Raw genomic sequence first — 25,487 nt, forward strand, 5'->3', positions numbered from 1 at the left:
TATACGTTTGCAAAGGATCTTCGCATATTGAACCTATGATCTAATCTGACATGTTCATTCTCTTGTAGGAAATAAGTGAAAAGAACAAGCAGAACCGCAGTCAAGTCAAGTTTCATCAGGCTACGGGTTCTCGCTGCTATGTGGCACACTTACATGCATATGTAAGTAACTATTACCTTGTACTACTACCTGCACTTTTGCACTCAACTTCTATTGCATTTGATCTGAGCAAACTTCGCTGTGATTGTTTATCCACGAAACAGAAGCAGAAGAGAAACCGAGAAGAACCCAGCTTAGACCAGACTGAAGAACTAGATGCGGTGGACGCCTTCAAGACCTGTCATACCAGCTCCAAACGTGGCCTGAGTGAACCGGCAAGAGAAGCACTTGTAAGTTCATTTGTTTTCTTTATTTAGTGTAATTTTTATGAGATCATATGAGGGAGGCTGGCTGTGGGTCGATGGAACGAAGGGGAGTGAGATCGATGAGTGAGATCGCTTGTCCCATCCCAGGGGAGTTCAGATCATAGTCTATTTTGTCTGCCATTTGTCTGCCATCAAATTTCTGAAATGAAAGTAAATATCATAGTCTATTTTTTGTAGGACTCGTGCACTAGAAATGTATAGGTTTTAGAGTCTTTGTTAAGCAAATCTGCTATAATTTGTAACTGTTTTCACATTATTTTTCATAGTCTATTTATAGAGTCTTTCAAATGTATAGCTTTTAATTTGCCATCAAATGTATAGCTTTTAAGCAAATCTGCTATAATTTGTAACTGCTATAATCTGCTATAATTTGCCATCAAATGTATAGCTTTTAGAGTCTGTCAGTCTATTTTTCATAGTCTTTGTTAATGCCTTGTAGGACCCGTGCACTAGAAATGAAAGTAACTGTTTTCACATTATTGTCAGCATCTTGCTGTTGCTCATTAGCAATAACATGTAACTGTTTCTGTCCATGATATTTCAGTCTCATATGGAGGCTTTGAGGGCTGAACCTGTTGCTGAAGGTGAGATGCCAGCATCCAGTGTGCACCTTGTGTCGAAGGTGCTGTCCCAGAGCAGCTCACACCAATTCCTGAAAAGCGTCGGCATCAAAACATCGGCAACCTCCAAGGCTTCATCATCAAATCATAGTGAGCTTCGGGAACAACTTGCAGCTGAAGCGACGGCTGCTGTTCAAGGTGAACTCGACCAGCTCAGGAAGAAATGTGAAGAAGCTGAGGAACAGCAGGCGAGGACACAAAGGGAGTTGGAGGAGTACAAGAAGATAACAGAGAAGAACAGCAAGGAGATGGAGGAGACCAATGTGCTCATCAAGAAGCTCTTGTCCTTGCATGGTAACTCTTCTTCGACATGAGGGCTGCTAGTCAGAGCTGCTGTTTTTGGCCTGTTCTTTGACATGAGGGTACCCAAAAACTCTAGTTGCTCGTGGGTGTCAACTTTTGATTATATGCTGTTATGTTTGTGCAAACTCAACTGAAATGTGAACTCAAGTGGTGATGCTATGAACTGAGTTTAGTGTTGTCCACTTAGTTTGTATGCGCACTGGAATACTAGTTGTATTCATCTATGGAATATGGAATTGTGTGCTCATTCCTCTGTTCTAGTATATTTTGCAATTTCCAATAAAATTATTCTCTGCACATCTGTGACCAAACTGGTGGCATATAATAAAACATATGCCACGTCAGCTGCCACTGTACTAGCCACGTCAGCGTTACGTCAGCGCTGACGTCAGCTGCCACGTCACTAGCCACGTCAGCGCTGACGTCATACGCATCAGCACCTTCCAAACGGCTGGTAATGACCAAACCACGGCTCTATCTGTGACGATACCGTACCGTCACAGCAACCAAACGGCGTTAACAACGCCGTCAGTTTGCTCGGGCAGACGACGAATTATGACGGAAAAGTGTCTTCCTCTATGACCACAACTGATCGTCATAGCATGCATTCACTTCCATGACAACGCGACTTTCGTCACAGAATGTATACACATCGATGACGAAACTGAGTAGTCCGTCACAACACAACAAATGTGACGCGACCCCTATGACCAAATCGAACTCGTCACAAATTCGTCACAAACCTTGCTCTGTGACGATATATACACATGCAGTGACGCAATACGAACGTCATCGATGATAAGATCTCTACTAGTGCATGGGTCCGGCTGCCCAGTCCTTAGCGCGTGGTCACAAATAACCATGCAATATATCCCGATTATGGGGCATCGACAAAATTAGCTCAGCAAATGTACTTCATCGACCCCCATATTCACTTTCAAGAGTCTCGAGCCAATTATACTAAAAAATTGACTCAAGCCTCTAGGGCTTATGGGGGTGGATATCCCTTGGGTCATCATGGCATGAATATGCTTCATGGACCGCTTATGCGGCCCGATGGGTCACCAATGAAGCATGTCGTGGGCCTCAGCAAGACATAACTGAAGCCGAGTAAAGCGGCCACATGCCGTGTCGAAGGGATAACTGGAGGCACGTACCTTGCATGTAGCCTGTGCATGCCTCGTGAGGAGCTAACTGAACTCCGGAAATACTCAGGATGTCTATAGCGGATATGGGTAGACGCGTATAGGACTCCGATCTGTATAGAGTTATCCCTTCAGTCGGCTATATAAGGCTGAGGAGGTACGCCTACCAAATCATTAGGCACCCCGTTAGACTCCATTATACCTAGCTATATTCGTTTGTCCCTCTTGTTTTCTACCTTCAACAATTATCTATAATCCTCGAGCTCAGAATAATACAACCACCAGAGACTCACAGGTCGTAGGGTATTACACATCCGAGCGGCCCGGACCTGTATAATTCGATGTGTTCCGTCATGCCCCACACGAACCATCGAGTTGCGATCGATGTTGCCGTCCTCCCAAAAGCGCTACGTGGTATACCATGTACTACACCGTCGGTACCAAACACCGACAGAGGTGTCTATGCTGGTGTTTTTGGAGCTAGTTGGACAATGTTTCAGGTCGATTTCTTCGACCTTGTTTGGTGAGATGACTTAATTGATTTTGCCTATCTCACCTGGGTAAGCAAGTGAAGTCACTTTACTGGCGGTCACGGTGTTCGGCCCTTTTATTGACATATTTGGACAGTAATTGATCAAAAGTTAGGTCGACTTTGATCAGCCAACCAGGTGTCTTTGCTGAATTTTGCTTGCATGTATCTATTTTAGGTCGTCGAGGCTTGGAAGTACGCAGTCGTTGCTGCCCCTTGGCACTGCCGGACGGTTAATGAGAACTACTCGAACTGTCCGCGATGCGCAGGATCGAGAGCTTGCCTCAGTCACCTGTCAGCATTTGCCCCTAGCATTGTTGGACTTGATGGTGATCTTTAGAGTCTCCTTTCCGTCTGGGGTCTTCTCAGCAACAACTTTCCTACAACAGTTTTTCATGTTTTCATCGGGGGCTTGATGGTCGCCGATGATGATGCTTTTGCCTTTTTCTTTATCGACCACATTCGCCCAAAACATGAAATTTTTATCATCAAAATCCATCATATTGACAGGGAAAGGCTACTTGTCAACCTGCATTTCTTGGAAATTCAACAGACCCTCATTAATGGCTAATTGTACCTACCGACGGAACACAATACAATCATTTGTGGCATGAGAAAAGGAGTTATGCCACTTACAATATGCATGCCGCTTGAGCTCGTCAACAGATGGGATAGTATGAGCCATTTGAATGTTTCCACTTTTCAATAATTCATCAAATATTTTGCCACATTTATTAACATTGAAAGTAAATTTTACCTCTTCTTGTTTACTCTTTTGGACCGGCCGTAAAGAAGAACAAGATGACGGTTTGGCCTTGGCTGGCAAACCATCTCAGCAGCATACACTTCTTTTGGCTCATCGTCCAAGCTACTTTGATCATAATTGACTAAGTTAAAATTGTGACGTGTTGCTCTAGGCGTATCTTTACTCCGTCTCTCAAGCCAAAGTCCGTTGCTATAATTGCGCTAATGCAAAAAATTGGATGCCTTCTAATTTTTCTTTTAAATAATGACGCATCCACTAACCCTGCAAATTATTTTTTTGCTACATGAATCTAGAAACATCAGTTTCTAGTGTCTCGGAATATCTGGATAAAATCGTTAACAGATTCCTCCTTTCCTTGTCAGAGGGGTGCTAAATCGAACATGTATAACTCATATTCCCTCAAGAAAAATTCTCATAGAATTTATGTTCTAAAACTCATCAAGAAACTATATATATGGCAGGTATATTAGGAGCCCTGGGCTTCCTCTAGTTAGATGAAGCCCAGACCGACCACCCCTGTGACCTGGTCCAGCCCGGCGCGCCCCACGGCACCCACTCGCCAAGCCAGACTGTCGAGTGCGCCCCCATCCCACGTCTGTGCATGCAAAAAATAGGAAGGTATGCATGAGTCAAACACGTTTCCCTGCATGCGCGTAAATTTAGGAAAGAGATATATTACAGTTTCTATTTTTAAATGCTTGATATCATCCATAAATATAGGATCGCTGCAACAGACATGCAGCTAGACTCGTGAGGACCAATTTATGATATATACTGATACTAATTATGCTACACAGTGTAGATATTTATACAATTCAGTATACTACGTAAAAATCTGTTACATGGTGCGTGCACAAAATAAGGATCACAAAAATGTATGATGAAAGAAAATGATTGACATGTATGGAAATAAAAAAATCATATTTAATGTTTTATTTTCTCTATAAATATAGGATCGCTCCAATAGCCATGTAGCTAGGCTCGTCATGATCAGTTTATGATATATACTGATACTAATTATGCTACAAGGTGTAGATATTTATGCAATTCGGTACACTGCGTAAAAATCTGTTACCTGCTGCATGCGCACAAAATTAGGATGACAAAAATGTACAATGAAAGAAAATAGATTGACATGCATGGAAACAAAACATCGTATTTAATGCTTTATTTTCTACATAAATATACGATCGCTACAACAACCATGCAACTAGACTAGTTAGAACCAGTTTATGATATATACTTATACAAATTATGTTATACTGTGTAAGTATTTATGCAATCTGGCATAAAAAATCTGGCATGTGGTTCATTGGTAGACACATCTTCAGGTTCGAGCGTACAAATCTTAAGTTTTGAGCATAAAACCCCTCAGTTATAAGCGTAAATACCGAGCAAATGCGAGAGGTTGATATCTCTGGTGGGTTGTATTCACGATCCTATTTTTATGACAGTTCCGAAAAATATGGGAGTTGCATCCATGCGGTTTCTATTTTTATGCAGATCTAAAAATTGTGACAAATCATTGGAGTTTCCATTGCATGCACGAAATTTTTTAGATGATATTTTCTTTTTCATTGCACACATGCAAAAAATAGGATGATATGGTTCACGCAGAGCATAAACTAATATACAAAGTCGCATAAATACATACACCGTGTAGCATAATTGATAAAAACATAATATCAGTTCAACTAACAGCCCCCGCGGGAATTTGGGACAGTTTTATGGCAACATAAAATCGTATTCATCATCGTAAAAATCATCACTGAAATGTATAAATAATGTAAGTAGTAGGTATAAAACATAATCATCGATGACATAAATATGGATCGGATAGTTCATCGCCGGAGGACGATCCCGAGGCCGCTAGATCAAAGGACACCGCCCAAGCCACCGGATCGGAGGAGTTGGTCGTCGAAGGACGCCAGAGCCACCCACGCCTCGCGTGGCTGACATCGCCAGAGACGACCGCGCCTCGCGTGACCGCCAGAGCGACACGCGTCCCTCGTGGCCACTACCGCCGTTGCCGACGCCTACCGCTCCTCGCGCAACCGCCGTTGCCACCGGGCCTAGGGTGCGCCGCCACCGCCCGTCCGCTTCGGGAGCGCCGTCACCGCTTGCCTGCCCGCCTCGGGAGCGTCGCCGTCGCTCGTTCCTGGTGGAGCGCCGCCGTCGGTCGCCCGCCTCGGGGCGGCACCGCCGTTGGCCCCCAGGATCGGCGCCGCTCGCACGCCCGAGGGAACCGCCGCCGTCGCTAAAACCTAATCCCTGGCGGCATGGGGGTGTTTTTATAGCAGCCCGGATCTGGTTCGGCTCGACCGGATTGTACCGTCTAACCTGGGTTTTCTTTAGTTATTGGAAGCAAAGGGCCCGTTTTTAGGCGTTTCCAGCAGCATCCGCGTGATTAGATGGATACACACGCATGAAAACATGGGTTTAATACGCCTGTTCTATTCTAATCTGATCGTGGAGTGTCCGGAACATACCTGCAAACTGCCCTGTCACAGGATCGGACCGTCTGGATTACCCAGGGGTCAAATATGGTGCTCAACTCACCTATTCTCTATATATGAGAGGGTCATTGCCTATTTAAGGATCCAACACTCAATCGTCTTCTTTTGCGTGTATTGCCTAAGTTTTCGCCTTTTTCAAATCTATTGATGTTTGTTGCATGTCTTCGCAAGATTCATCGGTGCGTGCGATTCGAGTTTCAATTCGACATCAACAGTATTACATATACATAATCACAATACTAGCGGTATCAAACAAATTCATAGTCACAGTGTGTAAGACACCCCAACAGCATCAAACGAAATTCAAGTAGCAGATACAATAACATTGGTGCTTTCTCATGCACATCACACAGATATATCTAATTGAGTGTACGTGGTTTATCGGCTTTATCAGTTTATGCAATTCAAAGGACGATACATATATCGTCTACATGCGTGTGATTTGCCGATATTAATTACGTACAGTTGGGTTTAGACAAAGGAAGCCGTGGCACTGGATTCTTGTCTAGCAGGACCAGGCGGACGTCGCGGATTTTGGGTCTCAGCTTGGCGTCCGGATGACTGCACGCAAGGCCGAGTATGAGGAGCTTCGACGCTTGAGCTTTGATGATCTCGCCGCTCAGCCGCCGGTCCACGGCGCCGAACAGCCGCTCTTCGTTTACCCTCCTCTGTATTTTGCCCGCGCTGGCGCCGTCGTCGGGTTCTCTATACGCTTCGCCGTAAAGCGCCCAGACCCAGTCGACCAGGGTCGTCGTCGTCATCTTCCCGCTCCCGCCGGAGAACTCAGTGTCCGTGCGGCGCCGGCCACATACTAGCTCCAGAAACACAGCTCCGAGGTCGGCAATGTCGGCCTCCAAATCCAATGAGGCGTCGTCGCTTTCTGTCGTTGTGGAGATGGCTCTGCCGCTGCTCGTGTTTGGTCGGTAGTAGAAGTGGTCGTCGAGGCGCGCGGTGTAGTCGTGGTCAAGCATGATGCTGGACACGCTGATCGAGCCGTGGTGTGCGTTACTCACGTGAAGAGGGTCCAGGCCCTGGGCTACCTCCTTGGCGATTCTGTAGCGAGACAGCCAGTCCAAGACCGGCTCGCCGCCATTGACGGGGAAGAGGTGATTCTCTAGGCTGCCCTTGGACATGTAGTCGTACACAAGATACAGCCGTCCTTTGCCTACGGTGTAACCTGGAGCAAGAGAACCGTTAATTATCTGTGGGTACGATCGAGAGCCTAATTATGTTTAAACAAGTACGACACTGTCCTCCAAACAGTATCATTCTAATTTTTAGGAGGAGCGCTGCTACATGTGCGACTGTAGACTCGGTATAGGTTAGGGTCATCTCACTACCGGAATCAGCTCCTTTGCCGTGTGTTCTAAACACACGGCAAAGACTATTTTACACTCGGCAAAGGCTTTGCCGAGTGTAACACTCGGCAAAGAACGCTCGGCGAACTGTACATCGGCAACAGCTTCTTTGCCGAGTACTTTTTGTCGGGCACTTGGCAAAGACTTTGCCGAGTGCCATTTGGCACTCGGCAAAGAAAAGTCACCGTCACGGCGCCAAGTGACGGTGACGGATCCTTTGCCGAGTGGCTACGGCGACACTCGGCAAAGACTGGTCCAGTGGACCCCACAGCCAGTCCCTGTGCCGAGAGCCCTAGTAGGCACTCGGCAAAGGAGGTTTCTTTGCCGAGTGTCTGGTGGCCTGGCACTCGGCAAAGAACCCTCCAGTGGGCCCCTTTGCCAGTATCTTTGCCGAGTGCCTTGGCAAAAGCACTCGGCAAAGATGTCTTTGCTGGTTCTCAGGTTTCCTTCTTTGCCGAGTGCCACTGTCAGCACTCGGCAAAGATGTCTTTACCGGTTCCCAGGTTTCCTTCTTTGCCGAGTGCCATGGTCATAGCACTCGGCAAAGCAACCCTTTGCCGAGTGTTACACTCGGCAAAGTGACCAGGATGTCCCTTTTTTATTTGCTTTTGTTGTTCCATCCAAACAAACAAAAGATATATATCATTCACATCACATTATATATCAAGCACATCACAGAATGAACACATTTATCATCAACACCATATATACCACAAAGTCTCACAAAACAGATCACAAGTCTCACTAAAGTCAGGATCATCACAAAACAGATACAAGTCTGCATCATCACTAACATCACCAAGTATCTCACAAGATAAAGTGTAACTAACATCACCAACACTCATAAAGATAAGTCTGGATCATCACAAAACAAATCATCAACGAGGTGGGCATCTGGACTGGTTCGGCGAAGGGCTGGACGAAGCATGAGGGTTGTTCGACGCCGCCGATTGACCCTGCACAGAGAAGAGATTGTATGTGTGAGAACATATGAATATATATCATGCAGTACTAAAATTTTGATACTCACAGGAGTAGTGAACTCTGTAGGGTCAGCTGCAGGGAACAACGGAGGTGGTGGAGCATGACCCTGTGCGGCGCCAAGGCTCTGCATGTACGCGAACATCTCCGCCATCCTCTTCTCTAGCTCCTCACGTTGCCTCCTCTCATCATCTAGCTGAGTCTGTAATATTTCGCCCTAATGTTACGATAATGCAAAGAGAAGATATATAAAAATCAATGAACGATGAATAGATAAGGAATAACCTGGAGTTGCTGGATACGATGCTGTGAGGTGTCCTGCCGAGGTCGTATGGCTGGGCTCGCGCTCGTGCTCCTTGCTCGCACCTGAGAGAGAGTGGGAGTGGAGGACGAGTCGATTGCCCCGTCGGCAATCCAGTACCGCCCATGCCTCTTGCCTCCTCCGACCCTCATGAGGACATCTCCGTCGATGTCCTCGGTCCTCGGATCGTAATCTGGCCCATGGACCTCCTTGGCCATGGCGGTGTACTCACTGAGTCGGCTGTGGATGGCGGGGTTGGTGTACGCCTCGGGCCCGTCATCCGGGTTGTAGGTGACGTCGGACGTCGCCTTCCCCTTGTGGGCCATGGCATATGCCGAGAACGTGGAGCAAGGCGCGCCACCATGTGCCGCCGACTGCGAGAAAACCAACGAGATGGTTAGAAATCATGTCTAATCGAAAGTTATATACCTAAATAAAAAAGAGCGCGTACCCATGCTTCCGCGTATTTTCCCAGGCTGCGGCTGCCTTGATGGTGGGAGGGACCTTGCATCAGCAAACGCCGTTCCCGGCTAGCGTTGTGCGCCTCATCCCACTCAGCCGAGCATCACCTCTGCACCATCTGCTCCCAGCACTCAGGATGCGCGGCGCACCAATGAGGAATCATCTAAAAAAATATAAGTACACAGCATATCAGAAGAAAAAAATAAGCATATTTAGTACCAATAATAAAGTTTTGTATTTACCTGCAAGTACTGGTCCGGAGTCAACGACATGGTTCGGGCGTCCTTCTTGTTCACCTTCTCCCCAAGGACGGAGCCGTGGTAAGTGACGATGGCCTGGATGCGCGCCTCGTAGTGCATGTCCACGACGAGCTTCTTACAGCATGTCGTCGAACGCGGCCCGTGTACATCCACTCACGGTCCTCCATCCTCTAACATATATAACCGAGTATAGTTTAATATAGACATGTAATGCATGTACACTACGTTCCTACCTTCTAATAGGTGATGATAGGTCCTAATCCCACCTGCGGTTGCGTAGATGGAGTTAGTTTCCATGCTCTACTCCGATCCGAGATAAAATTTCGGCAGCACCTACCCGCTGTTCTCCGGATACACGTCCTGACAGGGAGAGTGTACTGTCCGGAGAACAACAGGGAGGTGACGCTGAAACTCTATCTCGGACCGGAGTAGAGCATGGAAACTAACACCATCTACGCAACCGCAGGCTGTCCAAAAAACATGGACAATTCGAAACTGATACATTTGTAGATATGCAAAGATCTGCATATCTACACCGTATCTCTTTCGAACGGGAGACGTCTAACAGGGTTACGTGATCTACGACCATGATGCGGATGTAGAGGTTATACCTAGGGTGGCGGTGGAGTCAGGCTAGTGGGGCTGTGGCGGGTCGGTGCAGTGGCGACGCGAGGCAGACCCGCAACGGCTAGGAAGACCTCTGCAAAAAAATAAACAAGTCTGTCAATAAAACATTTCGGCAGCACCTCCCCTGCACGGGGAGGTTTCCAAAACCTGCAAATAAAACTGACAACACAATGACTGACATCCACACATATATCAACGACACGATGGCCGACAATCACATTTAATCGACATCCATATCCACCATCACCAACTAATATTAATTTCTACAACTAATTTCTACACCTAATCCACACATTTAATCGACAATCACATTTATTTCTACAACTAATTTCTACATCGTTCTTCAATTACGTACCAGAGGCGAGGACGAAGGCGCGGACGGCGGCGAGCGGGCGGACGGCGGCGCGTGGGCGGGCAAACGGTGGGGCGCGGACGGCGGTGAGGCGGTGTGGCGGCGCTTGGACGGGCGGCGGTGACACTCGGCGGGCGGCGGCGTGCGCGGCGGCGTGCGCGTGGCGGGGAGGCACGACCGCGGCGAGGGGCCGGCGCGGGGAGGCGCAGGGAGGGGTTGCTCTCGGGAAGAAACGACGGCGCGCGGTGAGGCGGCGGCGCGGGGGGCTGGCGGCCGCGAGCGAGCGCGCGTCGCGGCGGCGCGGCGAGCGGGCGGGCGCGGGGAGGCGCGGCGGGGCGGCGGCGCGGCGAGCGGGCTGGCACGGGGAGGCGGCGGCGGCAAGCGAGCGGCGCGGCGTAACAGAGAGAGGAGTGGAGAGAAAGAAGGAGAAGGAAGAACGGGAGAGCCGTTTATTTGCTTTCTTTGCCGAGTGCCCGTGATCTGGCACTCGGCAAAGATTTTTTAAAAATATTAAAATATTCTTTGCCGAGTGCCAGATCGCTGGCACTCGGCAAAGTGTTCTTTGTCGAGTGCCATGTGGATGACACTCGGCAAAGAATCTTTTACAATCCTTTGCCGAGTGTTATCCAGCTGGCACTCGGCAAACCATCCTTTGCCGAGTGTCATTTGTGGACACTCGGCAAATTACTTTTTTATTTTTTTTTATTTTCCCTACCAAACTTTTTGTGGTATGTTCCTACACTATGTAGACCTACATGTACCATTTTGGGACAATTATAACAGTGTTTTCTATAGCTAGTACATTTAGTTTGTTTATTTGAATTTCTTCGGAAAATTCAGATTTGAACTGCAGGTCACTCGAAACTTGGAAAACCGTGCATGCAAAAATGATATCCATACTACTTAGCACAAGTTACGACCGATTTCAGGAGCGGACCGGAAACTTCGAGCACCATGCTCACTCAACATGACCGTAAACTTGCCACACAACTGTTTAAAAATTGTATAAAACACAAACAAACTTAGAAAATCATGAAACTTGTCCACATGTCATGATATCATATGTAGAGTCTGTGATAAAAAATTTAGAATGTTTGGAGAAAGTTGTGAGACATTATGTGTAGAAACCTAAAAGAACCACACATGAAATCATAGAGTTTCAATGTGGATCTCTTAGGTTTGTACACATAGTGCGTTACAGCTTTCTCGAAACTTTTTCAAATTTTTATCACAGCCTCTACATATGATATCATGACACGTGGACAGGTTTCATGATTTTCTGACTTTGTTTCTGTTTTATACAATTTTTAAACACCTGGATGGCAAGTTTACGGTCATGTTGAGTGAGCATGGTGCTCGAAGTTTCCGGTCCGCTCCTGAAATCGGTCGTAACGTTTGCTAAGTAGCATGGATATCATTTTTGCATGCACGGTTTTCCAAGTTTCGAGTGACCTACAGTTCAAATCTGAATTTTCCGAAGAAATTCAAATAAACAAACTAAATGTACTAGCTATAGAAAACACTGTTATAATTGTCCCAAAATGGTACATGTTGGTCTACATAGTGTAGGAACATACCACAAAAAGTTTGGTGACCAAAATAAAAAAAATAAAAATATACTTTGCCGAGTGTCTACATAGGACACTCGGCAAAGACACTGTTTGCCGAGTGCCAGATATTTGACACTCGGCAAAGACTGACGGCCGTCAGTTGTAGACGGCCGCTAACGGCCCTTTGCCGAGAGCCATAGTTGCCGAGTGCTTGACGCTCGGCAAAGCAGTCTTTGCCGAGTGCTTGGTTGTGCCGAGTGTCCTACACTCGGTAAACCAGCTCTTTACCGAGCGCAGAACGTTGCCGAGTGCGGTACTCGGCAAAGTCTATTTTGCCGAGTGCCCGATAAAAAGCACTCGGCAAAGCCGCCGGCACTCGGCAAAGGCGCGGATTCCGGTAGTGTCTAATGCCTCGTGATTTATTAGTTTAGAACAAAAGACAACAACAACGGTAGATTAAAGATTACTCGTACTCTAGTCATACGAGTGGATTGAACTTGAAACACTTTTGTTTCAGGAGTCAATAATAAGTTTCATATGTAGTTAGAAATGAATTATGGAATAATTTTGATAATTAATATAGTTACATATCTTATATTAACAACATTTTCCATGAATCTAGTTAAATAAATTTTTTCAAAGTTTGACTGGATTAAATCTAGAATGACACTCTTTCAAAGGAGGTAATAGATTTTGGGGTAACTTTAGTTTTGATCATTTCTTCATATGAGTTTGTTTAAAAAACTTTAAATTTTAAATGTGAGGATATTTAAATAATTTTTTTCTCGAATAGGTGATTTTAGACAAAATAGTTGTCAACTTTAGAGTTATACAACTTTTCAAGAGCTATAAGTTCTTACTTTGGCCGTTTCTTCATCTGATGTCATTTGAATAATTCAAATTTCAAACGTGAGAAATTTGAACATAATTTTGTTATATAGATGATTTTCAATTAAAAAGTTGTCACCTACAAAATTATATAGCTTTTTAATATATGCAACTTTTATTTTGATAGTTTATCCATCCAAGATTATTCTCTACCACTACCACTACCACTACATAACACACATGTGATTTTAAAACGTAACTTTAGTTTTGATAATTTCTTCATATGAGGTTGTTTAAAAAATAAATTTTAAATGTGAGGATATTTAAATAATTTTTTTTCTCGAATAAGTGATTTTAGACACAACAGTTGTCAACTTTAGAGTTATACAACTTTTCAAGAGCTATAAGTTTTTACTTTTGTCGTTTCTTCATCTAATGTCATTTGAATAATTCAAATTTCAAACGTGAGAAATTTCAACATAATTTTGTTATATAGATGATTTTAAATTAAAATTTTGTCACCTACAAAATTATATAGCTTTTTAATATATATGCAACTTTTATTTTGATGATTTATCCACCCAAGATTATTCTCTACCACTACCACTACATAACACACATGTGATCTTAAAACGTAACTTTAGTTTTGATAATTTCTTCACATGAGGTTGTTTAAAAAATAAATTTTAAATGTGAGGATATTTAAATAATTGTTTTCTTGAATAAGTGATTTTAGACAAAACAGTTGTCAACTTTAAAGTTATACAACTTTTCAAGAGCTATAAGTTTTTTACTTTTGTCGTTTCTTCATCTGATGCCATTTGAATAATTCAAATTTTAAACATGAGAAATTTCAACATAATTTTGTTATATAGATGATTTTAAATTAAAAAGTTATCACCTACAAAATTATATAGCTATTTAATATATGCAACTTTTATTTTGATGGTTTATCCATCCAAGATTATTCTCTACCACTACCACTACCACTACATAACAGCCATGTGATTTTAAAACGTAACTTTAGTTTTGATAATTTCTTCATATGAGGTTGTTTAAAAAATAAATTTTAAATGTGAGAATATTTAAATAATTTTTTTCTCGAATAAGTGATTTTAGACAAAACATTGTCAACTTTAGAGTTATACAACTTTTCAAGAGCTATAAGTTTTTACTTTTGTCGTTTCTTCATCTGATGTCATTTGAATAGTTCAAATTTCAAACGTGAGAAATTTCAACATAATTTTGTTATATAGATGAGTTTAAATTAAAAAGTTGTCACGTACAAAATTATATAACTTTTTAATATATGCAACTTTTATTTTGATGGTTTATCCATCCAAGATTATTCTCTACCACTACCACTACATAACACACAAGTGATTTTAAAACTTAACTTTAGTTTTGATAATTTCTTCATATGAGGTTGTTTAAAAAAAATAAATTTTAAATGTGAAGATATTTAAATAAATTTTTTCTCAAATAGGTGATTTTAGGCAAAACAGCTGTCAACTTTAGAGTTATACAACTTTTCAAGAGCTATAAGTTTTACTTTGGCTGTTTCTTCATCTGATGTTATTTGAATAATTCAAATTTCAAACGTGAGAAATTTCAACATAATTTTGTTATATAGTTGGTTTTAAATTTAAAAGTTGTCACCTACAAAATTATATAGATTTTTAATATATGTAACTTTTATTTTTGATAGTTTATCCATCCAAGATTATTCTCTACCACTACATAACACACGTGGCTATAGAGTATATATACTCCTTTGGTATTGACTTCTCTATAACATCATGTGAATCCGGTATTAAAATAACTTTAAACAAAAATATTGTGAACTAAAAAGTTGTAGATTTTATGGAGTACTACAACTTTGATTTAAGGTTCGGCTTCATCGGACGTCGTATGACAAAATTACAAAGTTTCTCGTGCAACCCATCACTATAGGTAATCGACAGTTATACACTATCGTTGTTGGACCGTGAAACGTTTCAGGTTTTTAGCCTCGACTTCTCAATTGATGACAGGGTGGTTTTGCGCGCGTTTCGGACGATTTGCTATTTTACAATTATTATTACCAGTGAGCTTTGAAATTTGTTATTAGATTTATAAATCAAAAACACAGATGGACCCATAAATTATAGTCACATGTGGCATAATAGTGTTGGCATCCACGCACCAATCACTGCGATGAGAACCAGTGGCGGTGCTATCTTCGGAGGTGCCGACACTCCGCGGCCAGGGGCCGGACCGTCCGCGACCTGGTGCAGGGCTAGGTTTATGCCTGACGAGCCGGACGGTCCGCGCGTGCGCAGGAGCGAAAGAGTTCGTCAATGGCACCTGGATCTCGCTCCTGGGAGGGACCCCGTCGAGGAGGAGAGAACCTAGACTTTGTCTTGGGATCGGCAGGCCATCCAAGGCGCCTTTAATCGACGTAGAGCCAGAGAGAGATGAAGATTTAGAGAGAGGAATCTAAGTTATTGTCTACTCCTAGGGTAAAATGTACAGAACTAGATGTATATTGATTGACTGATCGATTGTTGGTTTTCCAATCGGCCATAGCCCTTCATATATATAGAGTGGAAGGTCTGGACCCGTTACAAACTGATTCCCGAGTTAATCCCACAGATTTAGCTAACAAATCCCGCAAGAAACTCAGAATCCTAACTAATTCTGCGTGCGCACGGACCGTCCGCTCGGTCAATGTGGTGCTCAACATATGCCCCATGCCTTTTGGCGGAGCTGAGCGAACCAAAAGCACTGGCACATGCCTAAAACTAACTCGATGTGATCACATCGGTTTTCTTTGGTATCTTGCCACATACTAGGATGGTATTGCTTGAGGAAACACTTGTTTAACGTCTTGGGCAAGTCTTTGCCTTGTAGTGTTTGCAACAAGTAGGCGTTACCAGATATCACGTGTGTGACCTTGTAAGGGCTTTCCTAGCTTGGCGACCACTTCCCAATTTTTCGGTCTTTGCTCCTTAGAGGAAAGACGATCTTCCATACCAGGTCTCCTACTTGGAATGATTTAGCATTGGCCTTCTTGTTGTAAGATTTAGTGACCATGATCTTGTCCTTTTCTATTTCTTCTAAAGCTATCACTCTCTTGTCGGTCACTTCATCAATATTATCCATCAATAAATTGTAATAATCACCAACAGTTAGATCATTCTGCCTGGCAAACCTGACAACATTTAAACTTATCTATACAGGCAACACTACTTCCTACCCACAGACAAGCTCAAATAGAGATACTTTAGTAGCACGGTGTTTAGATATTATATGAGCCCATAAAGCTTCGGACAAAATATTATGCCAATGCATAGGATGATCAGATATCTTCTTTTTTATCAAGCTAATCAATGTCCTATTACTAGACTCAGCATGTCCATTGGCCTGAGCATAATATGGAGATGAATTGAGCAATCTAATTCTATATAATTCAGCAAACTCACGTACCTCCTTTGACATAAAAGAAGCCCCTAGTCTTTGGTCAAAGTCCGGGGAATGTCGAATCTATGAATAATATGCTCAGTTATGAACTCAATTACCTCCCTGTGTGTCATGTTCTTTAGAGCAATGACTTCAGTCCATTTTATAAAATAGTTCGTGGCAACTAACACGAACTGATGCCCTTCTGATGATGAAGGATGAATCTCTCCTATAAAGTCCAATTCTCATCCTCTGAAATGCCAAGGTTTAATGATAGGATGTAATTCGGCTACAAGGACCAACTGTAAATCGCTGAATTTCTCACATACTTAGCATCCTTTGTAGTACTTGAAACAATCATTTATCATGTTAGGCCAATAGAAGCCAGATCTTCGCAAGGACCACTTCATCTTTGGAGCCAATTGATGGGTACCAGAAATCCCCTCATGTACTTTGACCATGGCTAATATAGCATCACCTGGGCCCAAGCATTTAAGTAGGACATCGTTGACCGTTCGACAATAGAGTTCGTCACTCATTAAAACATACTTGAAAGATATACGACGAACGTTCTTATCTGTCCTAACATTGGGATTTCATAGGTTATTAATTATGGGTGTCCTCCAATCAGTTGCATCGGCTTCGTTATCAGCCAAATCAATCAGGATAACTTTCCTTGCAACACCAGACGTCCGGATCCCATACCCGGACGGTCCGTGCTGGCAGCCCGTACGGTCCGTGACCTAGGAATCTGGCGCGACACCGATTATCAGATTTTTGGTGTTATGAAATATCCCTCGCTTTATCCGATAACCTGATGCATCTTGCGCCAAATTGTTAGCTCTGCAATTCTCAACCCTAGATATATGCCGAATGTTGAATTTGTCAAAAGAATGAATTATGTCCCAACATTTCTTAAGGTAGCTATTTAGAGTACCATCTAAGCATCCATACTCTTCTAATATTTGCTGGACAACCAGCCGAGAATCACCAAATGTGTTCACATGTTTTACTCCCATAAAATTTAGAAGCTCTAAGCCAAATAAGAGGGCCTCATATTCGGCTTGGTTGTTAGTGCAATAAGTTTTTAATCGGCTAGAGAAGTCGAATGAGGCCTTACTTGGCGAAACAAGCACGATGCCAATTCAGTGTCCTTCATTGTAAACCAATCCATCAAAATATAAAGTCCAGGGAGTAACACTGAGATATGATATGTCTAGTTTACGAGTATCATCAATCTGATGTTCTATAGTAAAATCTACTATGACCCGACCTTTCATAGACTTTAAAAAATGGTTCATAGGCCAAGTCATATTATTTAAGTGCATAAGCTGATTTACTAATTCTACCACTCATGATCGGGTTTTGCAACATGTATTTGATCACATCGGTTTGACCAGAAACGATGCAATGACTAGATAATAAATAACACCTACACTTGGTGCATGCATAAAACATGCATAAGCATAACTTCTTGATGAAAGTGTACCTCGTTTCAACATCCACAAGCCTCCGACTTAGGTAGGTTATCACGTGCTCCTTTCCTTTGGTCTCTTGTGTCAAAACAGCTCCAATAACTTTATCTTCGGCTGCAATGTATAACCTGAATGACACTCCTCTTGTGGCGCTTTTAACACGGGAGCCGAAGACAAATATTTTCTAATAAGATCAAATGCTTCCTATTGTTCTGCCCCTAGGTGAATTCGATATCATTTTTAAGCCGAAGGATAGGAGTGAAGGCATCAATCTTTCTGGCAAGGTTAGAAATAAACCTTCGTAAATAATTTACCTTACCGAGGAACTTCTGGATTTCAAGCTTACAGGTTGGAGGTCCCACATTCCGAATGGACTTAATTCAGTCAGGGTCTATCTCTATACCAGGTTCATGAATGATAAATCCTAAGAACTTACCAACTGACACTCCAAAAGCACATTTGTGTGGGTTCATCTTTAGACCGTACCGATGAATTTTATCAAAGGCTTTACGCAAATCAGCTATATGATAACTAAACTCAGCCAATTTGACTACAATATCATCGATGTAAACTTCCACAGTATTTCCTAACAGCTCGTGAAAGATCAAATTCAGAGCCCTCTGATAAGTAGCGCAAACATTTTTCAGACCAAATGTCATGACAACCCACTCAAATAAACCAATGAAGTCTGGACATATAAAGGCCGTTTTAGACGCAACTTCTTGCCATAAAAATCTGATTATATCCGGCATTACCATCAAGAAAACTAATAATTCTATTTCCTGACGCATTATTAATCAACATGTCGGCTATAGGCATATGATATTCATCTTTAGGAGTTACTCAATTTAAATTGCGGAAATCAATGCACACTCTGAGCTTACCCGGTTCTTTCTTCTCCACTGGCACAATATTGGAGACTCACTCTGTGTATCTGCATGGTCTGATAAAATTAGCTTCTAAAAGTCGGTGGATTTCGTCCTTTATCCATGGGAGTAAGTCTGGACGAAATGATCTGTGTTTCTGCTAGAAAAGCCTGAAACTAGACTTAATAGGCAGCCGATGTTCTACTATCTCTCGGCTTAATTCTAGCACCTCAGTGTAATTTCAAGCAAAGCAATCAAAATAGTCTTTTAACAGGTCGATCATTTCATCTCTAGGATCAGCCTCCAGGGTCTTGTTTACAAAATTCGACCTCGAAGTTTTACCATCTCCTATGTCGATCTCCTCCAAAGGATCGGGCAATGTAAACCCTTCTCCTAGCTTATCGAGATCCCTAAATTACTTTATCATGCCTCCCTCAGAGGAATTAGGTGCTCTCTACGTAGCTAATTGCCTCTCCTCAGACCGTCGGGCCTTTGGGGTCGGAGAGTCCATGACCTAGGACATGTTCCTTATGGGTGTACTCATCATTTAAACTTTACTTGGGATTCAGCCGATTTTCCATCGGATCTAGCATTACAGGGGTGAAGCATTTCCTATCTATACTTATGAATTGATAATCAGAAAAGTCAACCCCTGTGAGACATGCAGCGGTCTCATAGGTCCAAAGTACATGGGCATTGGCCACGGCAATGCAGGCCGATGCATCAGCATGCACTTGTTCTACATTATCGCCTACCCATTGTAGCAATATTTGATGTAAAGTAGAAGCTACACATTAATTAGCATGAATCCAATCTCTGACTAAGATTAGACTATAATTTCCTTCTACATTAGCAATGAAAAATGCAACAGCAAGGGTCTTGGTCTCGATTGTTAACTCAACGGACGTGACTCCCTTGTCTTTGATCGAACTATCAGTCCCAACACCGCTGAGCGTCATATTGGTCTTGACTAGTTCGTCATCTTGCTTTTCTAATTTTCTGTACAATGAGTAAGGCATTAAATTTACGGCCGCCCCTCCATCTATCAACGTCTTAGCAATCGGTATTCCATCAATATGACCATGCACGACGAGTGGCTTTAAATGGTTGACCGATTCTTTTGGCTTAGTGAAGGCGGCCTATTTAAGACCAAAATCGAATTGAGCAACGATAGGTTCATCGCCACCGATAATAGTACAATCGGCGGAGAACATAATAACATTTACGTCCACACCTGAGTATTTCGGCGTAGCTCTGTAGTCGACAAGTCTTCTCCCTATAGGTTGTCCACCTCCATAGGTGTTGGCGTATCGTCGGAGGTGTTCTGGCGCAGAGCGGACGGTCCGGACTCGAGGGACGGATGGTCCGCGACGTTCACGGACGGTCCGACTTTAATAGCCGCACTGTCCGCCATACCTACAGAGAGCTACAAATCTGTTGTCTTGTTCTTAGTGGTCGTTTGATTTATTTCGACGGCCTTTAGCCTCCACCTCTTTTGCGGTGGTGGTTACTGCAGATGTGTATCATTAAATATTTTTTCTGCTTCTTTTTGCTTGCTCTTCTTTGCTCTGAAGCGCTGCAAATTTTGCTTTTAAGACCGTGTCTGTCCCAATGGGCACCATCGGGGCATGGAGTATTTTGGGTCGGCTGTTTTGCTGGCAGCCGTGTCTTCTTCTTCGCCTGTATTGGTCGATTTACCAAGAATCATCAGCCCTTCGTTATTCCCCTTTTGTCGTCCTCTTGGTGGCTTTAGATATATGCCCCCCTACCGAATCGGTCAACCTTTACCTCCGAGTGGTCCGGCAATCTTGCTCGGCCTGTGCCTGGTGACCGGATTGAGGGGCACTCAATCGGTCTTGTACTGTAGGTGCCAACTTGTCAAAAATAGGTGTTTGGGTCCCCCCAAGCGGGGTATTATGGCATCCCGAATGGATATGGTGGCATGCCCCACATTTGATTTGGGACATAGGGCGATGGTATGTACGTATATTGATATGGCACAGATGGATATGGGGTGGAGGTGTCCATGCAAGCACGTTAGGTCGTAATTGGACACTATGACCTACCATCCTTTCCGATTGGTGAGGTGATCAAATCGATCTTACATGTTGTCGCTCTTGAGTAGGTGAGAGAGGTCGCTTTGGTGGACTGTTACTTGGGCCGGCCTTCTTTTTCACATATTTAGACAATAATTGATCAAAGGTCGGGCTAGATTTGACCAGTCGACCAGCTGCCTTGAATGTATTAGTTTTCCATGTACCTATTTCTGGTCGTCGTGGTTTGAAGGTACGTGGTTGTCTTGGCTCCTAGCGTGGCTGGACCATCCACTGGAATGATTCAGACTGTCCGACGATGTCTCGGACCATCTGCGTTTGTGTGTCGGACCGTCCGCGATGCGCAGGATAGGCTCCCGTGCCTGGCCACCTGCCTGCACCTGCCCTCGGCATTGGAGGTAGTGATGGTAACCTTTAGAGTCTCACCTCTATCAGGAGTCCTTTCTACCACCACTTTCCTGCAAGAGTTTTTATTATTTTCATCGGCCTTTCGCACATCGCCGATGATGACCTCCTTGCCTTTTCCCTTATCGGTTGCGCTAGGCCGAATCAGAACTTTTTTGTCATCAAAGTTGATCATATTTATTGGAAAGGGCTCTGTGTCCACCTGCATTTCCTGAAATTTCAATCGTCCCTCGTTAATGGCCGATTGGATTTGTTGTCGAAATACATTACAGTCATTAGTGGTATGAGAAAATGAGTTGTGCCACTTGCAATATGCATGACGCTTGAGTTCGTCAGCGGGCGAAACAGTGTGGTTTATTTTAATGTTGCCATTTTGAGTAATTCATCGAATATCTTATCGCATTTGCCAACATTAAATGTAAACTTAACCCGCTCATGTCGTTTCTTTTGAACCGGCTGCAAGGAGGAATAAGCCGAAGACTTAGCCTGCTTGGGCCAAACCATTTCGGCAGCATAAACCTCTTTTTGGTCCGTTGTCCGAGATACTCCGATCGCATTCTACTATATGGGCGTTGTGATGAATCGTCTTGGCAGTTTCTTTGCTTTGGCTTTCACAAGCCAAAACTTTCTGTGTAAAAAATTGGATGTCTTCTAATCTTTCTTTTAAATAATAGTGCAATCCATTAAAGGCTAATCCCACTAGCTGTTTTTCTACCAACTGAATTTGGAAACATCTATTTCTTGTATCCTAAAACCTCCGGATGTAATCATTAACCGATTCATCTTTTCCTTTTCACAGGGCCACTAAGTCTACCAAATCTAACTCATAGTCACCGGAAAAGAAATGATGATAGAATTTTTGTTCTAGATCCCCCACGACAAAATAGAATTAGGAGGTAGTGTGGCATACCATGCGAATGATGGTCCTGTTAAAGATAATGAAAATAAACGAACACGGAACACCTCTGTCGCCCAATTCTCCTAATTGTGCTAAGAACTAGCATATGTGTTCCCGCATGCTTTTTCCTTGGTCACCCGAAAATTTCGAGAATTCAGATATCCTGGTTCCCTGTGGGTATGAGTGATAGTCAAATCGGCTATGATAAGGTATCCAATATGACTGCCCCCTAGGGATCATGCTAACTCTGAGCTTATCTCGGAACGCCCTCGCTATCTCTTCCCTCACTATATCAATGGCAGCCGGTGGGAGACCATCGGCTCTCTGGCCCAACATGGATGGGGTTATTTGGATATTAGTATGTTGTCTTCCCCCACATTGGTTTGGGTTTTGTGGCGCATTAATACTTGCCCTATGCGGCTCATAGGACTGACCATTCCTTTCTGGCCTTCTAGGGGCCGGAAAGTATGCACCCCAATGGGTTTGGGATGTTAGATTATGGTGCTGGGGCGCTGTAGGATATGATGAGAAGTTTAGTTGGGACGGATGCATATTTGGATAATAATCCTCTACACGGGGCTCTATGTACTCAACGTCGGACCATCCGGTTAGATATGCGGACCGTCTGGCTGTGCGCGCAGACTGTCCGGCCATATGGCCGGATTCTCCTGTGTTTTATTCGGACTGTCCGGCGCTATATGTGGATGGTCTGGATGGGTCATTTAGGGTTTAAACAGTTCATGGCGGCTCGAGTGTAGGTCTCGGTAGTTCATTTCTAAAAATAGGACCGGTCGTTTGCTGGCCCAGATGGTCCGTGCTCACGTGTGGACGGTCCGGACATGCGCAGATCGACAGATTTATCATCGATTTGCGTAGGAGACTGTGGTTGCCCACAGTACGTGTCTATCAGTATTTAGTACAGGGGTTGTGACTGATTATGATAACTTGTAGCCGAGGAATCACTTGTGTTTTCTCCCGATTCAATCTCATGCGAACGAAAATTTGCGATGGTAGATTTATCAAAAGCATGTACTAGCCTTCTATAATCATTTTGCATACCCCGTATGACATGTTGCATTTGGTCTCGCTGCTCATCTATGTAAGCTTTAAGAGATTGGAGTTCGTTTGTGTCGCTTACCTTGGAGGTAGCTGCAGTGGGTCGGAGCGAAGCCAGATCGGTTGCCCTTTGCCGAATGACCTTGTTGTTCATGTCCACTTTGAAGTTGGCCAGAAACTTTGCCTTTGCTTCCTTGATTAGCTGCTCCTGATGCTCCTCGAACTCGAGCTATTCTTCAACCGATAAGGTTTCTCAAGTCGGCTCTATGATATTGCTGGTGGAAACGTCAGATCTATCTTTTGAACCGACCATTGAGGGCCGATCTGATAGGTCTGCACGCTAAGTCTCCAGCGGTGATGCTCTCTGTGGAGGCGCGGATAGTCTGCGGCCAAGGGCTGGACGGTCTGTGACCTGGCGCAGGGGCTAGGTTTCTGCCTAACGAGCCGGATGGTCTGCGCCTGGTGGCCGGACGGTCCGCGCGTGCGCAGGGGCTGCAGAGTTCACCGACGGTGCCTGGATCTCACTCCCGGGAGAGACCCCGTCGGGGAGGAGAGATCCTAGACTTTGCCTCTAATCGACGTAGAGCCGGAAAGAGGTGAAGATTTAGAGAGAGTAATCTAAGTTACTATCTACTCCTAGGGTAAAATGTACACAACTAGATGTATATTGATTGATTGATCGATTGTTGTTTTTTCCAATCGGCCGTAGCCCTTCATATATAGAGAGGGGAGAGGTCTGGACCCGTTACAAACTGATTCTCGAGTTAATCCCGCAGATTTAGCTAACAAATCCTGAAAAAACTCGGAATTCTAACTAATTCGGCGCGCGCGCGGACCGTCCACGCCATCACCACGGACCGTCCACTCGGTCAATGTGGTGCTCAACAAATAGCAAGAGGACAACGAACTAAGTGGGCAAATACCAATTATTTCACGTTTTTTTGAGAGAAATGTTTGAGGATCTTTGCCCTGGCTCCCTAATCCGCGATAGCCGATACGGTTGTTTCACAACGTTTTAGTTCGGTTTCTTTTGTCTTATAATGTTTAATATAACAAGTTTATATAGGTAGTATCTAAAGGGAATTACATTTTTTGAAACATATTTTAATTTATAGTTTTTAAAAAAATATTTTTCTTATGAATCTAAATCCAACCTGCTTGCTAAATGGTCTCATGTGATTTAGATTCATCTCCTACATACTTAGAGCACTTAGAAGGTGTTTGTTTGATAAATAAGTTAGTCTATTATGTTCTCAATCTTCACTTTTTTGTTTGATTTATAAAATGTAATGAGTTGATTCATCATCACATCATTCATTTTAGTTAATTAATACTAACATAAGGAATGATGTTATTCCACCAAATTTGAGAAATGTACTCATGATACAACACCTTGTTTAACGCACACTAAGTTTAACTAATTTTATTAAAAACATATATGATAAAAAATAGTATTGTATGAAAGTATGTTTCTTGCTGTAACTAACTACACAAACTTTATGTCATAATTTTTTTGTTTTTTTCTATAAAGTTTAATCAAATTTCAAGAAGGTTTTACTTAAGTCTACTTTCGAAGGTGGAGGGAGCAGTAGATTAAGGTGATGTTTGGTTTGAAAAATCAATCAATTCAAGATAATATGGTGCATTATGAGTCCATTCTACAGATTTGATGGAATGCATTTATTTCTCATATTATTATTAATTATTATCATATTAGGAATGAAAAGATGATGAATTAGCTCATTTCATTCTACAAACGAAATAAAAAAGTGACGAGTGAGAAGATGATATCACATTTCTCAAACTAAACACGTTGTAGATACTGTAAAACAAACAAATGTTCAGAATATTACTTACCGTGCAGCTTGACAAGGTTCTTGTGTCGTAGAGTGCACATGCGCTTGAGCTCTTTCCGTATACGCTTGCATTCCTTGTCCGTGAAACTGCCGTGGTGCCTCTTGATGGTCACCTGGACGGGCAAACCTTTGTCGTCCACAATCTTTGTGTATCTAAGCACGACGTTCCAGGGCCCAACATGGCCACCCGGCAGGGACTTGCTCGTTCCCGATTCCAGCTGGTCGTACTCGAGGTGGGTCAGTCGTACCCAGAAAGCCGGCGAGTAACACGCAAGGGGGTCATAGATCAACGTCTGCCGCTGCAGATTCGCTCGGACCTGCGCCGGCTGTCCAGGTCGGACGGGAGACGCCGCCTGCGCCGCCGACGGCCCAGGTCGGAGAGGAGGCGCGACCTGCGCCGGCGGGCGGCGGCT

General features: G+C 43.6%; 1 protein-coding gene across 1 annotated transcript; it reads left to right on the plus strand.

The window, feature by feature from the left end:
• The first annotated feature begins 344 nt into the window (after nucleotides 1–344).
• On the plus strand, nucleotides 345–1,595 carry LOC118473546 (uncharacterized). The gene is made up of 2 exons (XM_035963359.1): nucleotides 345–389; nucleotides 970–1,595. Exon 2 carries the CDS (start codon nucleotides 976–978, stop codon nucleotides 1,357–1,359), a length of 384 nt encoding a protein of 127 aa, XP_035819252.1. The 5' UTR covers nucleotides 345–389; nucleotides 970–975; the 3' UTR covers nucleotides 1,360–1,595.
• Nucleotides 1,596–25,487: the final 23,892 nt, after the last annotated feature.

This window comes from Zea mays, chromosome 10, assembly GCF_902167145.1.
Source record: "Zea mays cultivar B73 chromosome 10, Zm-B73-REFERENCE-NAM-5.0, whole genome shotgun sequence".
NCBI classification, from domain to species: Eukaryota; Viridiplantae; Streptophyta; class Magnoliopsida; order Poales; family Poaceae; genus Zea; species Zea mays.

Coding starts and splice junctions, on each gene's coding strand:
- LOC118473546 (XM_035963359.1), top strand. CDS start 976: ATGGAGGCTTTGAGGGCTGAACCTGTTGCTGAAGGTGAGATGCCAGCA.